At 38.9% G+C, this 21,600-nt stretch overlaps 1 protein-coding gene across 1 annotated transcript; it reads right to left on the reverse strand.

Annotated features, from left to right (window-relative positions):
- Positions 1-1,878: 1,878 nt before the first annotated feature.
- rac2 (Rac family small GTPase 2) lies at positions 1,879-19,681 on the reverse strand. Its single transcript, XM_032540055.1, has 7 exons — positions 19,412-19,681; positions 11,124-11,195; positions 8,867-8,984; positions 8,306-8,368; positions 5,287-5,446; positions 3,594-3,727; positions 1,879-2,390 (listed from the first exon to the last, which is right to left on the reverse strand). The coding sequence occupies exons 1-6, from the start codon at positions 19,444-19,446 to the stop codon at positions 3,597-3,599; spliced, it is 579 nt and encodes a 192-aa protein (XP_032395946.1). The 5' UTR covers positions 19,447-19,681; the 3' UTR covers positions 1,879-2,390; positions 3,594-3,596.
- Positions 19,682-21,600: the final 1,919 nt, after the last annotated feature.

A 21,600-nucleotide genomic window follows, 5' to 3' on the forward strand; every position in this document is an offset into this window, starting at 1 on the left:
TTTACATTGGCATTTTTTTTTTTTATTGACCAGGAATTCCAAGAACAAGTGTAAACTATAGTGGTAACAAGTTGGTATTAGTAGTTTAAATAATATTGGTAGTGGAGGAAAAGTGTAAAATGTAAGGGACATATACAAGAAAATTTTCAATTTTGACCCGGGAAGACAACACAAGGGTCACACCCAGAAAATGCTGTCATAAATCGGTTTAATATTTGGATATAAAGTGAAACTCTCCATCCTAGGACCAGATAACACCTATCCTTGGATCCCATCATTGGCATACCTTTAAAATTCAGAATACAATGTGAGATACTGTTGATTACCTTCAAAGCGTTGCATGACCTTTCCCCTCATTCCATCTCTGAGCTCCTTGTTCTTCACTCCACTAGACGCCTACTCAGATCCTCCAACCTTGGTCTTTCATCCATTCCTCGCTCCTACTATAAGACCAAAGTTGATCGGGCCGTTGCCATTTTAGCACCAACCCTCTGGAATCTTCTATGCGGGGGGCACAGAAAATCACTTTCTACAGGGCCCATAATTTTGTGCTACGCGCCATCCCCCCCCCACACCCCCCCACCCCCACCCCCCCCCCCCAACCACCCCCCACCCCCCCCCCCCCCCCCCCCCCCCCCCCCCCCCACCCCCCCCCCCCACCCCCCCCCCCCCCCCCACACACACACACACACACACACACACACACGAGTGTGAAATAATGCAGAGAACATGAAATAATGAGATATGTTCCCCCCCCTGGCGGGGAGATAGTGGAACCTTTCCCACATTCACACCATCAATCATTTGGTTACCACTGGAAATCAGTGAAAACAAATCCATCAGATTATCATATAACCAGAGGTGGGTAGTAACAAGTTACATTTGCTTGAGTAAGTTTTTGAAAAAATTGTACTTCTAGGAGTAGTTTTATATCACTATACTTTTACTTGTACTTGAGTAGATTAATGAAGGAGAAACTGTACTCTTACTCCGCTACATTAGGCTACAATGACCTCGTTACTTTTCTTTTTACCTCTTTGGTATTCTACGCGTCATTGTTTTGATCCCCCCGCGTACGTCTCATTTTAATGTTTTATTTTGACAGAGAGAGTCTTCCGCTGAGTTTTGTCTTTTAGGTTACATACAGTGTGTTTTGCACATGCAGTATCCATCCAAATTTGATGCGAAAAGTCTCTCACTTAAGCTATTTTGTAATTAATAAAATCATTTAAATTTATTTTATTGATTGGATGAACTATAATTTGCCTAAAGATGATTGATGCTTGTGTTAAGAAATAAATCAGACGTTACTCAACAGTTACTCACTACTTGAGTAGTTTTTTCATCAAGCACTTTTTTACTCTTACTCAAGTAAATATTTGGATGACTACTTTTACTTGAGTCATATTGTTCTGAAGTAACAGTACTTTTACTTGAGTACAATTTTTGTCTACTCTACCCACCTCTGCATACAACTGCCCTGATGTTTTCCCCTCTAGGAAAGAAAAGTATGACTGATGATGCTTGATGATGATGCTTGTAGCAGATGGTAGGAGTAGCAGGTTGATATATCAGCGTTACCTTTGCCAGACCCTCCACGCTGAGCTCTTTGTGTCTCTGCTGGGATCCTGTAGATGATGCTGCATTCAACAAGCCGGAGAGACTGGAAGACCTGCGGTTTGAACCTCAAATCACGTGTCACAACGTGCTTTACCAAAGGGACAAAAGTGACGTCAACCATTCCAAAATAACATTCTCTCTATGTTTTACTAGATAAAATGTCTTTTATTTTGATATCACAACAAATAATACATTTGTTCATAACTTTTAAAATACAACCTTGCTCAGCTCACTGCTCATATGAAAACTACATCCCTGATCCTTGTGTTTTTATCATTGTTCGTGACTCTCAAAACAACAGTGGTAAGACATTAGGAACCAATATTATAGCAACACTATCTTTGCAAGAACAAATATCATTTAAAGTTGCACAAAAGCACCCGGATGTATTGTTGGCCTCAAAACGGCAGTGAGACACAGTCTGGTCTGAAGGAATGTTGGTACATGGAAACATAATATAGTAGCTCTCTTGTGCTCACGGTCTTACATTATAGTCAACAGAGCAAATCTATAGTGTGAACTGGGGCAGTACAAAATTGTGCCTGGTACAGCGTCTATAATGCATTTGGAAAAAAAACAGTCTCAGAGTATGCAGCACGGAAAGGTCTGGTGCCATTTTATTATAACTGCAAAAGCATTATTTGTTTTAACCAGTGGAAATCTAGTTGTAGTTTTCTATTAGAAACATAACAGAACTTTCAAAATGTCTTCTTTAACAAGGGCTCATCAATCTGAATCTCTTTCTCTGTTCTTTCTGGTCCTGCATGAATCTAAAATAATGAAGATCACATGAATTAGTAACAACTTCATAAACACACACACAGGTTGAAATGACACCTCCCTGCTTTATTTTAAGCCAAAAATGATTATTTCCCCAAACCTAAGAAGTGACCCATTACTCCAGATGCAATTTTGTAAAGTAATTTCCCTGTCACATGATGTGAAATTGTTTCTGTACCTTGGCATATTAAAATCCCGCGGATACTATCAATTCTTTTGATTATTGCAAACTACAAAAGGCAAGAGCTCAAAATAAAATGTATTATTAAAATGAATGAACTTTTTTGGTTAAATGTCTCTCGGGGACAGCCTTGGAGTGTTTTTTTAAATTACGCTGTTGTTTCTACAGACGTGCTTTGTGGCGTCCTCCTCGTTGCAAATTGGAAATTTGCCCTGTAGGTTAGTAGTGAAATTACTTTAGAAAGATTGACTCTGTGCATAATCATCTGTTTCTAATTATTTCTGTCTATGTCTAGTGTGTCTCTTTATGTCTTCCTTCTCATTGGCTGTTTTTTCTTCTTTTTGCAAAGTGTGTGAAATCAACAGGTCGTTAAACCAAACAATTATATATTTTGTTGATGTCTACTCTTTAAAGGCGCTCTGAGCGATGTCACACGTGTTTTAGGCTAACAACATTTGTTGTCACATACAGCAAACATCTCCTCACTACCTGATAGCTGTCTGTCCCCTGAACACAGTATAAAAAAAGCGGTCTCTGTAGACAGCCCGGGGTCTACAAACGGCAACAGAAAATAATCTGGTGTTCCATATAAAATAGTTTCCAGCGTTCCAGCCAATACCAACAAGAAGGATTTTGGGGTGGGGTTGGAGGTAGTGTGCGGAAGCCCGGAAGGAGGGGGTTGGGACGGGAATTCTTCCATCATCATTTTCATGTCCACAAGAGGGCTCCGTCAAACTAAATAAATACAAATATGAGTTGTAATTGTTGTTTATTAATTAAGGGAGGACAGTCTCTGTGGAACTCTATGTTTAGTAAAGTAGAAGACTTTGAATCATCCGTCAGTGATCATTTAACTCTTGTTGCACCGTACGTGATCTAGATTCCTCAGAAATGACTGATTGTAACCCCTTCTTCTGGCCCTCACTTATTTACTACATTTTACTAAATCATCACTCCTTTTTTCTCTCTCTTTCTTTGAGCACTCTCTCCTGCCGTGTACAGGTCAGACTACCATCTACAGCAGGGTGCAGCCCTTCTTCTTGACCTTAGTGGGCTGGGGGCAGAGCACGGCTCGGATGGCCTCATCAAACACCGTCTTCAGACCGCGCTGGGTCAAAGCCGAGCACTCCAGGTACTTCACTGAGTCTGCACATACGACAAAGGACACACAGATCACATCAATAAAACAATCATCACAAAGAATGCGAAAGACATAGGCTGAAGAAAACAAGCTGCTGTTGTAAGCCTGCACATTAAACCTGTAATGTATGTATACACTGTCCATGTTAACTTCATTTTTTTAACAACAATTCCTCCAAACCATAAGAACACTTTAATTGTTTTCAACGTGATATTCACATATGCACAACAATTCGTATGATATCTTACAAAGTTACAGCTGACGTCACAGTCAAGTGTTGCGACCTTTACAGTTAAATTTGCAATAAAAGGTTACTTTGAGCCAGGTACAGGGCACTGTGATGTTACGATAATTTCAGCGCCCATTGGAGTTGAGTTAAGCCAACAAACAGTACCTGTCTACGACGACGTTTAGGCACCAAAAAGACTAGTTAGGATTACAAAAGATTGTTTGGGTTAAAAAAAAAAAAAAAACTGGTATCCTGTGGTGGCAGGAAATCGACCCACAGAAGTGTTTCCCGTCCCCATACCTTGACATAATGATCACAGTTTTAAACACAATGTAAAACAGTCACTGTTTAAATAGGTTTGGCACAAAAATACTTGGTTGTTTATTAAAAAGAGACAAAAGACAGTTTTTCACAGAAAATCAACAAAAACATACAGAAAAGGCAAACATAAAGATTAGGGGATAAAATCTTATTTAAAACAGGTTGTCTCCTTGGAACTACAGCTCAAGGCTGTAGTTCCACTGAGACAACCTGTAGGAGGACCAAAGAGAGAAAAGTTACAGTATTGCTTTAAGAGTTTCAATTTCATCAAATCTTCATGCTACATCTAAGACATGTTTTTACATATCTTTCCAAGCTGCACAGAAGATCATTCTCCTTATATGTGTTTATTCCATCATGTATTTCATCTGATAACAACCCATATTTAATCTGCTTTTAACTCTGTTTTGGTCACCAACTCCTGTGAAAAACATAGGAATGTTTAGCTGTTGTAAATACTCTATTTAGTTTAGTTTGGTCCCGGGCAGGTGTAGCTACTTATCAGAGCTTTTTAAAGAGAAACAGCTGTCTGCTACAACAGGACACGAGGTTGATGAGAGCCATGACACTAAACCAAAACAGAACAATTGTGGGCAGTTAGGCTGAAAATATTTGCTGAAAGATGCTAAAACGCTGTCACACTAGTAACTCATTGACTATGACATGTTGTGATGGTTGTCATGGTATTTTTTCTCTTGAAGCTTATGTCATGGCAACAAGTGTTTTGTGACTGAATAACATCACATGGGCTACTTTTGTCTGTCAGAAAGGATGCTAGTTAATTGTAATGTATCCAATCATTCATGCTTTCACTTTCAGTAAACTCAATAGATCACCACAGTGAATGCAGTAGTCACAGAACGCACATCATAGGTTCACGATTATATTACATTTTATATTTTCATTTATCTATAACACAGAAGCATAGGTAATAGCACGTGTTGCTTCATTAACCAAGGAGGCTGCAAATGTCTGTTGTGCAAGACCTTAAAAAAATCCATGAGCAATACCCACCTATCTCTTTAGCCAGAGCCAGGCCCTGAGGGTAAGTGATTGGCGCTAGCTTCTTTTCCTTCAGCTTCTCAATGGTGTCCTTCTCGTCCCTCAGATCCAGCTTGGTGCCCACCAGGATGATAGGTGTGGAGGGGCAGTGATGGCGGACCTCAGGGTACCACTGGCGAGAAATAAAGGCAAACGAAATGAGAAAAGGGAATCACAAACTGAAGGGATGTGTCGGAGATGAAGAAAATGACTGGGGTGAAGGGGAGACAATGAGGTTCAGGGAGTCAAATTGGTCACTTAAATTGTCACGAAATAATTCTTAACATGCAATTGACAAGCTGTACTGAAGGTATGGACTCCACGTTTCAGCCCCAACTTGAAAATAATTTCAATGCGTGCTATAATCATCATATGTGTTGATGTGTGGAGAAAACTGGGGGCTCCACAGCAACGGAAACGTCCCGTCCACGGGACGGTGTCGGGACAGAGACTTGGGAGTCTATAAAGAAATCAAGACTTGAGACTTGACATGGACTTGCACACTCCCAAAGGATTGGAATTTTGCTTGAGATTTGAAAACGAAATGATTCAAGTTTTAAGTTTTGACATTGTGGCATTGACTTGTGATTGGACTTGGAATTGCCCGAAAGGACTTGTAACATGACTTGGAATTATTTTGATTTTTTTTTTAAGAATGAACTTGCTTAAAAGCTTCAGAGTTAACTGTCCAAACTATCCCAAGAATTGATATTGACTTGTCTTGAATGACTTGAAACTTGTTTTGGACCTGTCTTAATTAAAGTAAGACCAGACTAGGACTTGTCCTAAATGGTGCCTTGTTGTCAATAGTTCAACCTCTACACACCAAATAATAGAGCTCTCTGAAACTGATGAAGGAAGGGATGTGATGGGCTGAAGCAAAGTGCTGAAAATACCCATAATCATAAAAGGATTGCCCTGGGACGAATAAGCCACAGTTTATGTCAACCCTTGTGTTGTCTTCCCGTCAACCATGGAGGAAAAAAACTATGCTTTTTCCCACATATTTCTACTTTTCAATGGTGTGTTTTGTTTGGGTTTTTTGTTTAAGTTTTTTGATATTTTTAATTTGAATATTTAGCACTATTGGATGGGCCATTTTTTGTAATAAAAAAGAAAACAAACTGAAAACTGGTCAATTTGACCCAAGGACAACATAAAGGTTAAAAGTGACCAATAATATTTGTATGCTTGGTCAAAATACCGTCAGTCTAACAAATTAGTCATACGGTACAAGGGCAATAAATACATTGAGGTGCATACTACTAAAGATAATGCAGTTTCTATTTTTGGCCAAATACAGACTCTTTTCTGGGTGTAAAAGCATAACATAACCTCTTTCTGATACTGAAGTCTCATTAAAATTAATTTTTTTTTACCAAAACCCTGTCCTCCTTTTTTAATTTCCTCCATACCAACTGATCTAGCAGGAACCATGTTTATGGTACACTCATGTCCCTTGTTACTATGGTGACTCTCATGGGATTGAAAATGAAAGAGCATAGCACAGGCGGAGGAAATCTAATCATTATTTCCTTTATGTTGTGTTGATGTTCTTATAGGATGTTATAGGGTCGAGGAGCAGAACATGAAAACACATAAAAAACGGAGAGGGCTCTTGTGTTGAGAGCAAGGTGCACCAAGCAATAAATCTCACAATCCTACACAATTGGTGTTCATATGTCGAGATTAAAAGGCTGAATGAACCCACAAGACCCTGAATAAAATAAGCAGAAATAGAAGATGGATGAATGGACAGATGGAAATCTAAAATCTAGAGATGAAACGTTAGTGTTCATTGATTGATTCCATGTATGCCGTTCATCAAGCAAAAACACCAGACATTCTTTGGTTCCAGTTTCTCCAATGTGAGGATGTGCTACTTATCTCTTTATATAATTATTCTAATAGAACAATCATGCTTTTATTTAAATAATTTGTATAATACAATAATGTATTAATTTGCTTACTATAGTGGTAAGCAACAGGCTCATGCCTCAACATCAGATACGCAACGCTCATGTCATCACAGGTTAAAATAAGGCCGAAGAAAGTTGCATTTTAGATCATTTTCCAAAAGCACCGACCCCAATAACTTTATAATCCACAGAATATGGCAACAGACATGTCCCAGCTGCGTGTGTTACTATTTTTTTAATGTCCCTGGTTGTGAGCATCTGAAGAGCTGCAAATGTGTTGTCAAATTAGTGACGATGTTTTGTCGATGATTTGTTTGTGTTGTGTCTACTTGCATGTGTTTTCCTAATTTGCAGCGTATTGATCTCCCTGGACCACCACATCTTTGGCATACTAAAGTCTTCACCATCACTGTTCCTATACATTATCATCTGTTAGAGCCCAGAATCTAATTCCCTGTCTGGTGAAACGTCAAAGAGTCACTTTTAAATTGTCCCTGTGTCCCTGTCTGCAGAACCCCAGGCATCTTCAAACACAATGTCTTTGTCTTTTTTTCCTGCTTTATTCTTTCCTCCTTTCTTTCTGTATGACAGCGCAGTTGAGGGCTAAAGTTTCTGTAAAGTATGCTGTTCTATCTACTAATTTTGGTTAATTGCTTCTTCTATCTTTTTTATTCATACATGCACATGCAAACCATGTCCCATCCATGTTGTTCAGCAAGTGTGGTAGAAGAGGCAGCAACTAAATTATTGTTTGTTTCTACTAATATACAGTTTAGGATAGTAGTATATTATCTTAGGACTCCTTGATTTTATAAACTACAAATTACGTTTAATGTATTATTTGGACATATATATATATATATATATACATATATATATATATATATATATCCATCTCCATCCATCCATCTTCATAAGGTATCGTGTCGTGGGGGCAGCAGCTCCGGCAGGGGACCCTAAACTTCCCTTTCCCGAGCCACATCAATCAGCTCCAATCTCTCTCTGTGTATATGTATCTCTAGTTGACATGTAAAAAGGTCCAATTAATAATGTGCCACAGATGTGAGACTCACCTTAGCTCTGACGTTCTCGTAGGACGCTGGGCTCACCAGGGAGAAACAGATCAGGAAAACATCCTGAAGAAGAGAAAATGAGATGAGAGAGACATTCAATGATATATTTGACTACACTGGGATGTTGTGTCCTTTGCATGCTTTTGTGTAAATATCCATGAAATATACATTATTGTACATATGTATGGACTGATAGCAGACTTATGTAGCTAAGGGTATTATAAACCTTAAAAGTTCAGGTTACTGTCGTTTGACCAGAATTTTAACATCATCCACTTAGTCTGCTTTTCCGGAGCTTTCCAGAACATCTATGTGGTTATCTTATGATACCAGAAAATATCATAAAAAAAATATATATTTTTACAAAAGCTTAATTTGACATGCTTATTTTAACATGGCTTGAGAAAAAAAAGTAATCAGGTTCTAATGAGTTTTAATAAGGACACACACCTTTCAGGGATGGAAAGAAAAACGTACATCTTGGTTATTAGCTTCTTTACCAACACCAATTGTGTGTGTGTGTGTGTGTGTGTGTGTGTGTGTGTGTGTGTGTGTGTGTACCGTCTGTGGGTAGGACAGTGGGCGGAGCCTGTCGTAGTCTTCCTGTCCAGCTGTATCCCAGAGGCCCAGGTTGACCGGCTTGCTGTCCACCATCACATTTGCTGAGTAGTTGTCAAACCTGTGGGGAGCGCAGCAGTCAATAAACCAACCAACCAATCAATCAATCAATCAGTGGTTATTTGAACAATGAATTAGTTTGACCTAGAAATCCCATCCCAAGGTATGGCCATATAATTAAATAGCTTAGAGCTGAGAGGAGAGGATTTTTATTACAGAAACCATGAAAAAGGACTAGTTTATTTGGACAGGTGACTTACATTGAATTTAAATGTGGATGGGACTAACATTGAATACACTTGAATTTGAATTGCTGTGTTGGTTTGCCATAAAAAAATGAATAAACTATTTGGCTTCTGTTGTTTAAAGACATGGGTGTTTTTAAGGAAGTTACAGCTCCAGCGTTCTAGATTATGACGCTAAACTGCGCTGCCCCTGTGTGTTCACACTGAAACACTACAGTCTCATCCATCAGCTTTTAAATTACTTTCCTAAACTTCCCTTTGGACCTTTTTATATGTACCAGTGGTGGAAGAAGTATTCAGATCGTGTACTTAAGTGGAAGTACTAATACCACACTGTAAAAATACCCTGTTACGAGTAAATGTCCTGTATTGACAATGTTACTTAAGTAAAAGTATCTAGTATGTACTAAAGTATTAAACTGGAAATGATCAAAACAGTTCTGTCAATCAAGTGTTTGATCATCTAATCTTTTCAGTTGAAGTTGTAGGCTACTGGGTATGTTGGGTAGTGCAATTTATAATATGACATTGTATTTTAGAAACTACGGTACATGTGTTTTATGTGTAACCATCTTAATTTGTAAAATAGCTGTCAGATTAACATAGGGGAGTAAAAAGTACAATATGTCTCTCTGAAATGTAGCGGAGTAGAAGTAGAGAGTGTCATGAAGTGGCCGGGTTAGCTCAGTTGGAAGAGCAGGCGCCCACATATAGAGGCTCCTTGAGGATTGACTCTGACCTGCAGCCCTTTGCTGCATGTCATTCCCCCTCTCTTCCCTTTCATGTATTCCTCTGTCCTGTGGAAATAAAGGCCTAAAATGTGTCATAAAAAGAAATGACTTTCTACCAAGTAGTTGTTGGTTACATTCCACCACTGGTATGTACACGTGGTGCTGCTACACATACTGTAGGACAACAGACACTCATAGACATCAATGAGTCAATGACTAAAGAGTTCATTTGCAAAAACAGATAAACCAACATTAGTTTGATTTGAAGATTTATGAAAACAAATAAAAATGGGTAATCTGATTTTGCAAATGACTCTAACTTGACTTGGATCGTCTAATTACTCATTTTGTTGTGCAACTTCGATAGACACTGGCGACTAACTCTGTATTTAGCAACATCCTGGTTTCACCTTGTATTCACAGTCATCTCAGGCCATCAGTTAGTAAAACACAGCCGCTAGAGACTTTTAACAAAGTGGAAGAGACACATCGCCCATGTTCTTGCCTCAGTTTTAGAGTGGAGTTGTTTTACTTTGAAAACCCTTCATGGACCCAAATCCTGTCTAAAGACTAAAAAGGACATTTAAATTGCTTCTTTCTTTCCAAAAAAAGGTTTCAATAATGTAATCATGTTCTGTTTTCCTATTCCTAAAATATCTTAATTGTTAATATCATTCTCTTTTAACTCATTGTATGTATTTTTTTACATTTATTGGAGGATTTTACTTTTAATAGATAGTGTGTGTGTGTGTACAACACCTTGTAACTATGTTTTGAAAGGTGCTTTATTGATGAAGATGATTATTTCTATTATTGTGTAATGTGATGGCAAGGGGAGTAAACATAAAATAAGTGGCTTGCTCACAAGCACTGCAACATTAATGTAATTGTAGAACTAGAGAATGGTTTATAATAAACCTTTTTCTTCTCTTTTTAACTCTCAGCTTTTTTCTTTTAGAAAAGAAGTGTGCTTCCTAACTTGCAGGTTGCTGCCAGCCAAAACCTGTGAGTGTTAGGCAGATCAATGCAGCGTGTATGTGTGTGTATGTGTATATTTTTTACTGTATGTGTGCCATATATGTCCCATGTGAGTCATTGCATGCACACCGTTGCATACACACAGTTTTGCAAAAATGTGAAACATGTTAGTTACTCGTACGTGTAATTTACTTAATAATTTACCGTGAGAAAGAGAGCATGTGTGTGGGTGTGCTTCATACTCACACTGTAGGAATGTACTCCCCGGGGAAGGCATTGGTTGTGTAGCTGATGAGAAGACATGTTTTACCCACCGCTCTAAATCATACAAGTGAAAACACATGCAGTGAGACATTATGAACAGACAATATCAATATTTCATTCAGGCTAAAAGAGGCAATCAGAGTGGCAAGTATTTACTGGGAAACAATAAACATAAGTTTTGTCCCGAGTCATGCTACATATTTACAGTATAGTATACAGTAACACAATGAAAAAAAATCATTCTCATACTCTTATGGACGACAGGATGGGAGAGCGGAAATATTTTAATTTGAATTGTTGTACTTTTGAGATATTCCTTGAGCTGTTTCTTTATCACCCACAATGTGTTTTTTTGTCTAGCAGCTGTTGTGCATTGCATGCTTAATTCAAACTTGGTTAGATTTAGTGTGTAGAATGGATTTAGGACAACGCTAAAGAAAAGCAGAGGAGAGAGAGAGGATGAGAGATGAGCTTGCAGACTGATCTCCGAGCAATAATCACACATGTACAGTTTCAGAAGCCTCACACGTTTACAAGTGTATTCCATTAGTTTTAATAACACATTTTACAATTGAGATTGGAACATTTGAGCCAGTAACATGTTCATTACAGGAGCGCAGTGATGTCTGGCTGCATGCAGGGGAGGATCAAACAAGTATCAACTAGTCCTGTTCGTATTTTGTTCCAGAGCATTAACACCAGCACTCGTGGCCTGTCTTCACCAACGCACTGACACACAGAGCAGATCAGAGTCTGCATTAATGTGATTGGAAAGTCATGAGTTGCTTCAGCCTTCAATGAAAAGCAGGTGTTTTTTTGTTTTTGTGTGTGTGTGTGTGTGTGTGTGTGTTTGTGTGTGTGTGTGTGTGTGTGTGTGTGTGTGTGTGTGTGTGTGTGTGTGTGTGTGTGTGTGTGTGTGTGTGTGTGTGTGTGTGTGTGTGTCAGTCAGTGTCAGGCCGCACACCTCTGGAGCAACTATAGGTTAAGTGTCTTGCCCATGGTCATATCGGCTGATGTATCACAGTGGGAATTGAAATCACCACCCATACATTATGTTTATGTAATGAAGTGTTGATATTGCTTCCACATTCATTACTTTCTGAAAGTGCACAGTCTTCCGGTAGTAAAGTGTTTTTGTTTTTGTTTTTTGTGTTTTTGTATGTAACCTCAGACATTTTACCTGGAAGTTTTGGGATGAGCTCTAAAGAAGACACCTGCTTAGTCTATCAGCAGAAATTGCAATCAGCAGTGTTTTGAAATGATCGTACATTACGTGTCATTTAGCTGATGCTTTTTATCCAAAGCGAGTTACAATTGCTACATACTGTATGTCAGAGGTTGCACACCTCTGACTTACCTTTGTAAACATAAGATTTGCAGTGACAGAAAGACTCAGACTTTATTATTTTGGATTGGCAAACACCTAAACACCTCGTAATGCATAGCGTAAGCTACATTTAAAAACATCATAACATCTCCACACTACATGTCACAAAAGTAACAATGTCGCCAAGGCTTGGTACGTGGGCATCAATATGCGGTTGGACCAGTGACATTAAGTACTTAGTTTAAATATTTTCAATGTATTTAACCGCATGCGCATATCGGATTATGCAGTCAGCACAGATCGCGACAGCATTTACTGTTAATACTAATGCTTCTTGGGAAAATAAAGGAAATGGCGGGAATTTCACTGCAGCCAGTATATTACTGTGAATGTACAGAAAATACAGTAGTTTTACAGTATTGTATATGCATTTTATTACTTTTAAACATTTATAGTACAACACACTGAATAACCTTGCCCCTCCATACCTCTCCGACCTTCTCCCCCCCACCCTCCCACCCGCCTCCTCAGGTCCGCCGATGCCAACACCCTCAAGACCATCAGAACTATGCTCCTGACCTGGGGAGACAGATCCTTCTCAGCTGCAGCACCCACCCTCTGGAACGCCCTCCCCGACCACATCAAACACTCAAGCACCCGACCATCCTTCCGACAGGCCCTCAAAACTCACCTCCTCAAACTTCCTCTTTCCTGTTAACAGACTTTTTTAGTTTTTCCCTCTTTTTCTTTGCCCAACTCTCTTGCTTTACCCGTGCTTATCCATGCACCTATGTCTTCCTTTTCTTTTTTTGTTCTGTCATGTCTACGTACCTTTTTTTGTTTGTTTTGTTTGTAAACCAAAACTGTAAAGGGTCTTTGAGTGTTTAGAAAAGCGCTATAAAAAAGAAATGTATTAACATTATAGTGGAGACAGTAATGGTAGTTGTAAGTGGTGTAGTATGGAATCAAAATGCTGCAGTCCACTCAGAGTCACGGCTATCATTGATGCATGACTCAGGCATTAGTGTCAGTGTGTGAGTCGAGCAAAGAGTCAACATTTTTTCCACTGTTGAAGCTCTTATATATTTTTATGTATAATATGTGCCAGAGACAACGTTGATTCCAGTTCCAAGCATTGAAGATTTCTTTTTTTTTGTGGTGCAACATTACAGTTTTTTTTGATTGCTAAACCACAGTGGGCACAACTGGAGTCACGTGCAAACCCTAACTACAGTCTGCACAGCAGCAGTTCACATGGACCAAACTCTGGTTCGATTTTTATAGCTCAAACACAGTTTTCAAGGTTATCCTATGGCTTTAACCACAACCTGCACAACACTGTGGATTTACAGCACTTTGTTCAGATGCTAACAACACACTGCTGTCCAAACGGTTGACCACACATTCAAAAAAGATTAGATTTCAGTCTGATTGCAATTTTAGCTGAAAGCCTAAGCAGGTGTCTTGTTTTAGACTAGTTAGTGAACAGACAGGATATGGTGTTTATATAGAGAAAGCTCAGAAAGCCTTTTTTGTATGCAAAAACCAAATGAGAATGACACAATTATACATTGTACCTTTTGAGAAAAACCAATATATACCAATATATCCAGGTCAGCTGTCTGAGGTTATATACACAACTATAAAACAAATGTGAAAAACACTACCTTTGCTATAGTAAAACTGCATAAAACAAACAGTTTTTCAGAAAGTTATGGAGTTGAAGGCATTGAAAACACCACATTCATGTGTATTTAGAGATGATGCAGACATCCAATGTGATGAATAAAACTTGTCTCGTGATGCTGGAGAGAGGCAGGATTAATCACACTATTCTACATTACTGTTTTGTACCTTTTAAGTTTTTTGTGCCAAAATACTATATTGACGCAAAATGCTTATTTTCATTCCTTCTTCTTAACCTTACGTGAACATGTTTCACTTTTCTTCAAGGAAACTATTGAGTAGTATGAAGTTACTCAAATTGTTCAAACTGTATATTGGTGAAAGATGAAAGGTTAGTATTTTCTGTATTGGTGTTTGACGTCAGTGTTTTTACTCTTAGTGTGTTCAGACTGACAGTGTGTGTTAATGCAGTGAGGATTGTGTATAGTGTTTGGCTGCCCTAAGCCTGTTAAGAGTTGTGTTGCTTGGAATGAGTTTTGCAGGAGATGGGAACTGTTTAGCTCAGGTGGCTGTTGGCAGTGCAGAGCGTAGTTAGAGTTTTGCAAATGTAGCCCCAGTTGTGCCCACTGTTATTTAGCAATTGAAAAACAAAAAACGGTAAAAAGTCCCTTTTACTTAGAAAAACTGTGGGGGCCGTTTTCAGTATTTATCATATCTCCTCTGGGACAATGTACTGTATTTGAAAGTTTTTCAAGTCATTGCCAAAGTAAAACACAAAAAAGATTGCCTTTAGGAAGTCACTCCATAGTACACTATATACCTATTTTACTGCATTTTAGTTGTGTGTAAAATGTATTTTTCTACATATTTCCCTCATGATACCACAATAGTGTAAAAAAAATAAAATTGGTGTGTCCTTGGCAGAAGTGGCAGAAGCCTTACTGTAACTAGGATATTTTGATCAAGACTAATACAACATTCAGCATGGCTAGATACCACTGGACATGAGCTGAGAAAGTAATCCTACATCTTTCTATGATTTGAACCCTTTAAAGAGAAGTCGACAAAGAAACTTTTCAAATGAGGGCACATCAAAAAAATTTAAAAAGCAGACGAAATACACTACAAACTCATCCATGGTCTACAAAGTGGCAAAATGACATTTTAAAGAAAAGGCCGGCCCAGGAACAAGATGAGTCAGTAGTGGTGTGAGCACCCAGCTGTCAACTAAGAAAAGCTTTGTGTGTGTGTTTGAGTGTGAAAACTTCTTCCATCTTAGTTTCAGACATTAAGTTGTCAATTCTCCAAAAGGCTGTGTGGGAATTTAGACTTTATTTCTAATTCTTTTTATTGGTTAAGGATTTGGTGAAATGTGAAGGTTAGGGTTAGGCATGCACAATGTTTAAGGTTAGGATTATAGGTTAAGTAGTGTGTTATGTCAGCGAAGGCTTTCAGAAGTGTAGAAGCGCAAGCTTGTGTATGGTTTGTGGTTGTGCATGAGTCAAAAAGGAACTGATCCGTTTCGGATGCATCAGTTAGTACTGAAAACAGGAACCAGCCAAACTCAGCTATCAAGAAGAGAAAAAATACATCAACCTCTTATCTGTCACGGGCTCTTTCTTTTTAATCTTGTTTTCCATCAACGTTTCTGTCCCCTGCTGACACCATGCTACATCAATTAGTTTTAGCTTGGCAAACTCGTCAAAGGACATTCATCCCTAGTCTGTCCCTGCTTCTGGTTTTACTTCACTCTTATTCGCTTTTTCCATACCTAACTTTTCTTTCATCCACTGCATCTTTCTATCTTTTTCTCCTTGTTAATGTCAGCATGTTGGTTTGAATCTTATAAAAAAACAAGACATTTTCTGTCATTTTCACAGTAAATAGTCAAATGGCTTCAACTAGGCCTACATTGAAGCATACATGTGTTGATTAACTATCACCAGTTTGTTTCCAAGGTTGAATAAATTGGAAGAAAGAGGGTGCAGTAGAGTAAAGCTGTAATGTGTTCAGGGGGGAACATTGGCTTAGTTTTTATTTGTTGAGTTTTGAACATGTAGATCTTTTGTTCGTCCCCTTAAACATGTCATTGTCTTCAGTAGATTCAAATCTGTTCACACCAGAAAGTGGAGCAGTGGAATTCATCAATGTGTCATAATGAAACAAGTGGTGCTGGAGGCTGGGAGACATACAGTGACTACTCGCCATGCCAGTTGCTAAGCTACTTTAGCTGGTGAGCTAAGCTTTACCAAGCTAGCAGTAGGAAAAAGAAGCAAGTCAAAATTAGTATATGTAAGAAAAGCATATATAGTGTGTACATATAAGTGCTCGCCAAAATTATTTCTATTTCCTCGGAACTGCAATGTTTACTAGGCCTATCAAGTGGTAAATTAGGGTTAGGGCAATATGTGTACAGGCCACCCTTCAGGCAAACCCTATAAAGATCGTATATCAGCAGTATATTAGCTTGTATGTAGGCTACACAGTGACTCGCTGAGTAGTCTATATCCTTGACGTTACACTCCCGGGATTGCTCCGCTGCTGCAGGAAATTCCGCCGGATGCATGTGTTTTCCGTTTCCTTCCACTTTCTATGTGTTGGAATTTCAAATTCTGTGGATTAATAAGAACTATTTTTGTACTGCTCCTCACATCTCTGCAGGGTAAAGACTATCTGTCCAATCTGAGTTTTTTCTTGCACGGCTATTTTGCAGCCGCTCTGGGCAGAGCTTAGCGTGACGATTCTGATTGGTTTAATGAAATGCCATTGAACCACAGCACTTTGTCCTCTCGTCCCTGAATGCTCTCTGGTGTAGCCATAACCTCCTTCAGCGCTTTGGAGGAGGGTCTGGCAAAGCGAGACTACTCACTGAGAGACAGCAGACTTCACTACAACCTGAGACCAACTTCCTTTTCATTCTCTCTGTTAACAGAAGGTTTATATTCCATTTTAAAATCTGGTTTATAGTCACAGACACTTGGTCACACATCATCTGATTTTCTTACAGACGGTACTATCTCCACAATGTCTACATGGACAAGGTTAGTCTTCTATGAAGCTAGTGGAACTCAAACTACTGCAAAGTACAGGATGTTTGCAGTGGCTGGCACATGATGCTACATTAGCTATACCAGAGTCAAGAAATAAACAGCCATGGCAGAAATTAATCATACCACCACCTGCTTCAACTGACGGTTTTCGGCTCTGCTGTACCCTGCTACGTCCAGCTATGCCTGGCTGTGCCACTCTACATACTGTAATGCCCTACAGTTCCCTGCTATAACATACAATTTTTTTTAGTCACTGTTCCATTATCTTTACTGTGACTGTTATTGCCACTGTTCATCACAGCACCAACCGGCACCGTCAGACACCGCCCACCAAGAGCCTGGGTCTGGCCGAGGTTACTTCCTAAAAGAGAGTTTTCCTCAGCACTGTTGCACTAGCTCTTGGTGGAATCACTAGAATTGTTGAGACTTTATAAATTATAGAGTATGGTCTACTCTGTCTTTAAAGTGTTTCAAAATAACTCTTGTTATGATTTGATACTGTAAATAAAATTGAAAAGGAATTGTCTCAGGGACACTTTGGCATGTGGCCAAAGGAGTCTGGGATCGATCCGCCAACTTTGGGGTTGAGGAGCCCCAGCCACCCCATGATTGTAACCCTAACCTAGTACGTTTTACACCTAAACCTAACCAAACCTTAACCAGAGCAGTGCCAGATCAGTACTTTAGATTTTAAATGTTACAGTAGAATCACTGACTTTAAGCTTTAATGGATAATGACAACAAGTACTTGACACAACAATATATAGCATTGGTTCATGCTATCTAAATCAACAGACAAAGGTGTACTCTGATCTGGCACTGCGCTGGTTAAGGTTTGGTTAGGTTTAGGTGTAAAACTTACTAGGTTGGGGTTACAATCATGGGGTGGCTGGGGCTCGGAGGTAGATTGGTTGCCACTCAACCCCAAAGGTTGGCGGATTGATCCCAGACTCCTTTGGCCACATGTCAAAGTGTCCCTGAGACAAGACATTGAACCCCAAGAAGCTCCCCGGACACATGTATGTATAGCTTCCTAATACTTGGGATGGGTTAAAAAAGAACTACATTCTACTGTGTGTATGTGACACTTAAGAAAAAAGTTGGATCCTTTTGTTTGATTGGGCTTAAAATGATGTGTTAATATTAGTGCAGCTTTGTTGTCATCTATAAGCACTTGGTTAGTGCATTATTGTGGTTGTGGTTATAAAGATACTAGTTGACAGAAACCAGTTGACTGTTGGAAGTTAACTGGAACTAAACAGCTGTCTCCCATGTTAAAGTCCCACATTTTGTGGACTGAGCCATCCACCCCAACCCGCCACTCTATAACAATGTCAAAGTAAACCAAAATAATACAGAATGTCTCACTTCCCAAGTATTTACAGACATCAGTCTCTCTTCTTTTCCAGACTTCAATTTTAAATCACAGAGTCGCATTCAACACACACCAGGAAGCTCAACATGCACAAGGAAATGGAGTTATGTTAGCTGCGTGCTACCTGTAAATGTTAATGTTCTGTAACCTTTTCCTGATCTCAACAGTTGCAGTACTTCCGCTGTACAATGTCCGCCATCATGACAACTGGCCTATTTGCCCCACCTTTAAAAATAAGTATAGAAGGTTTTCTGATGTGGTAGTGTTCCAAGAGTATAATTCAGTCTGAAGACCCAACAAATTTAGCAGGTTTTCTAAGGAAAAATAATACAACATATGGTCAACTTAATTTTTTTTTTTTTTTAAACGGCTCTTTTCTTGTTTACTTTTTTCTTTTCTGTGTCTTACTGTCCTACTTTGAGCCACTCTTTTGGGGAATTTCATGGATTTGCATCTAGAGTGAGGAGTGTGTGCTCTGAGCGTGCTGCCTTACAGCGTGTTCCTACATGTTGTAGCCTGCACCATCCAGCACCCTCAGTGTGAATCAGCGCTGTCAAATACACGCCTAAAGACCTACACATAACACAGGACAGGCTGTGATCTTCAACAAGTTTAAAAGAACAGTACCCTTAAGGTTTTTTTGTTTTGTTTAAGTAAACACCATATCACACGCCCTCATTACTCCGGAAGTTGCCAAAACTGTTGGTCGAGGCTGTTGAGGCCATATGAACATCTTGTTCATTACCATTAAATAACCCTAAATTCTTAGCCTAGGGCTAAACGTCCCCACCATGCATCAGCTGGGTTAACACCTCTTGTTTCAAGATACAAAGGTAGCTTAAGTTCAAACAATGTAAACGTATTTTAAAGTAAAGTAAAAATAATGGCGTACCCATCTCCCACGACCACACATTTGATAGCCTGCATCCTGTTCCGCTCAGCTTCGTCTGTGCTCTTCACTGTGACAGAAACAGAGAAGAAGGTTCAGAGACGCAGATCAGTATGCCACTACAGGAAATTGTTACACACCTCCCTCATTCCCCTCCCTTTGCTGCCTCTTTTTCTTTCTCGGTCTCTGCTTTCTTCATTTTTTGCACCAATCTCTTCTTCCGGTTTTGTTGTTTTTCCCCCACACAACAGAACCTGTGTAACCATTGAGTAAATGTTATAAAATATAGTAATAATGTGTTGAATGACGTAGAAAAAGACAAGATTGCAATAAGTGAGAAGTGTGACTTAAGTTTTTTTGAAACAAGGAAGCTGCAGTAACAATAGCACTGGGCTTTGTTTTAAAACTTCCTCTTATGTTGCAATCATGCATGCACACACGCAGAGGAGGGACGGGCTTGTGTCGTGAAGTGAAGTGAAGTGACAGTAGACTGATAGCAAATCCTCTTTCTTTTATTTCTTCCCGCCAGGTCGCAGGAGTAAGGGAACGAAGGAGGCTGGAGGTTGCAGTCCTTCTGCAACCTGCACGGACGCATGCCCTCACCACAATCCAGCCAGAACAGCAAAGATATATATATATATCTAGAGCACAGATCACACAGACAAAACCACTTTTCCATAATAAAAGGAACTTAAAAAGTAAGAAAGGTTCCTCTGTTTTCCTACCTCAGTTTTTAAATTCATGTCTTCATATTTTGCCACACGGATCTTATAGTATCAGGAATTGAAATATTTAAAGAGCTTGTACAATACATCAATCTCTACACCATTATTGAGACGTATGCAAAAACAAATTATACAAAATGTATCAATAAAACATATTTTCTGACCACATGTTCCCATTATGTGTTATAGGTATGTTTATTTGAAGTACATTTAAAAAGCAAGATAGTGTAATTGATGGCAAGGACTCCAGGACGACTAATTGCTTGTGGTCATTACTAATATTCGTTGTGAGCATATGTATGAAGTTATGTACACATTGGATTGTTCAACGGTAAGAAATATTAATAATATGTTCATGTGAAAATCTCTAGTGTAGAGGCTATGTTGTGGTGTAGAGAGCAAAGTTTTTTTAAACAAAGGAACACAACAGCACTGGGCTATATTTTAAAACTTCCTCTTCTGTTTCAATCATGCATACACACACACACACACATACACACACACACACACATACACACACACATTAATGGTAGATTGTATTAAGTTGGTTAAGAAAATGGAAAAACGAGTCACAGTTATACACAAAAACCTCTCCACTCACTCATGGTCCACTGGGAATAGCAATGCTTATGATAGCACTTTGTTACCACTAGATGGCACTTCAGCATCATTTTTTCATGTTTGTCATGTTGAAAGCTGAGCGTTTACAGCAGAAGAGCTAATTAAGAGCTATTAGACCAATTCACATTTGCACCTCACTTTAATCTTTCTGAAAAATATCCTATCCTCTTGATAAAGATGACTTTATATATGCTTCCTGAATCCTTCTGTATTATGTAAATGTTACCTTAATAACTTGGATGTTGTGTCCTCAATGTATTGTAAGATTTCTAAAGCTCATTTTAATAAGGTTGTCTGTATATTATAGGTTTTTAGCAGATGTTCTACTTTCATATCAATAACCATGGGATAAACAGAAGTTTACAGTCACACTTGAACGGGATGCTGCATACAAAACGGCACACTCAACCACTTGTTCTGTTTTAAAGAAAGGTGCTAAGGCAGCCAGAGTTAGGAAGAAGAAGGAAGACTATCTTATCTTCAAAATAAAAGTGTCTAATTTACAGTTGATTGAGAATAAATTGAAACAAAATGAAACTTTTTTAGCACCAAATGACCAAGATTTCTGTCACAGCTCTCGTGTCAGGGCTTCAACGCTTACATCACCATGTGATAATATTCTTGGCTTTCAAAACTCACTTCCTGGCCTGGACTGAGTTGTGCAAACAAGGTTCATTCTCCACCCAAATGTCATCGCACTCTCTGTCACATCCACTCACAAAATCTTGGTCCTGCAAATGTTATATGCAAGCCACAAAAGCAAATTTCGAAGCTGTGTTATTTTTAGTTTTTTTAAATGGTGGAACGCTGCCTTTTCCTTTCCAAAGATTCTCTGTTTGACCTACA

Source organism: Etheostoma spectabile, chromosome 2, assembly GCF_008692095.1.
Source record: "Etheostoma spectabile isolate EspeVRDwgs_2016 chromosome 2, UIUC_Espe_1.0, whole genome shotgun sequence".
In the NCBI taxonomy this organism is placed as follows: domain Eukaryota; kingdom Metazoa; phylum Chordata; class Actinopteri; order Perciformes; family Percidae; genus Etheostoma; species Etheostoma spectabile.

What these genes read in the sequence shown, in the direction of transcription:
- rac2 (XM_032540055.1), bottom strand. Translation starts at nt 19,446, where the DNA reads ATGCAGGCTATCAAATGTGTGGTCGTGGGAGATGG. An exon ending in CACTGTCCTACCCACAGACG is followed by an intron (nt 8,369 to 8,866) that starts GTACACACACAC and finishes TCTCTTCTTCAG; the next exon opens with GATGTTTTCCTGATCTGTTT. An exon ending in ACGAGAACGTCAGAGCTAAG is followed by an intron (nt 5,447 to 8,305) that starts GTGAGTCTCACA and finishes ATTTCTCGCCAG; the next exon opens with TGGTACCCTGAGGTCCGCCA.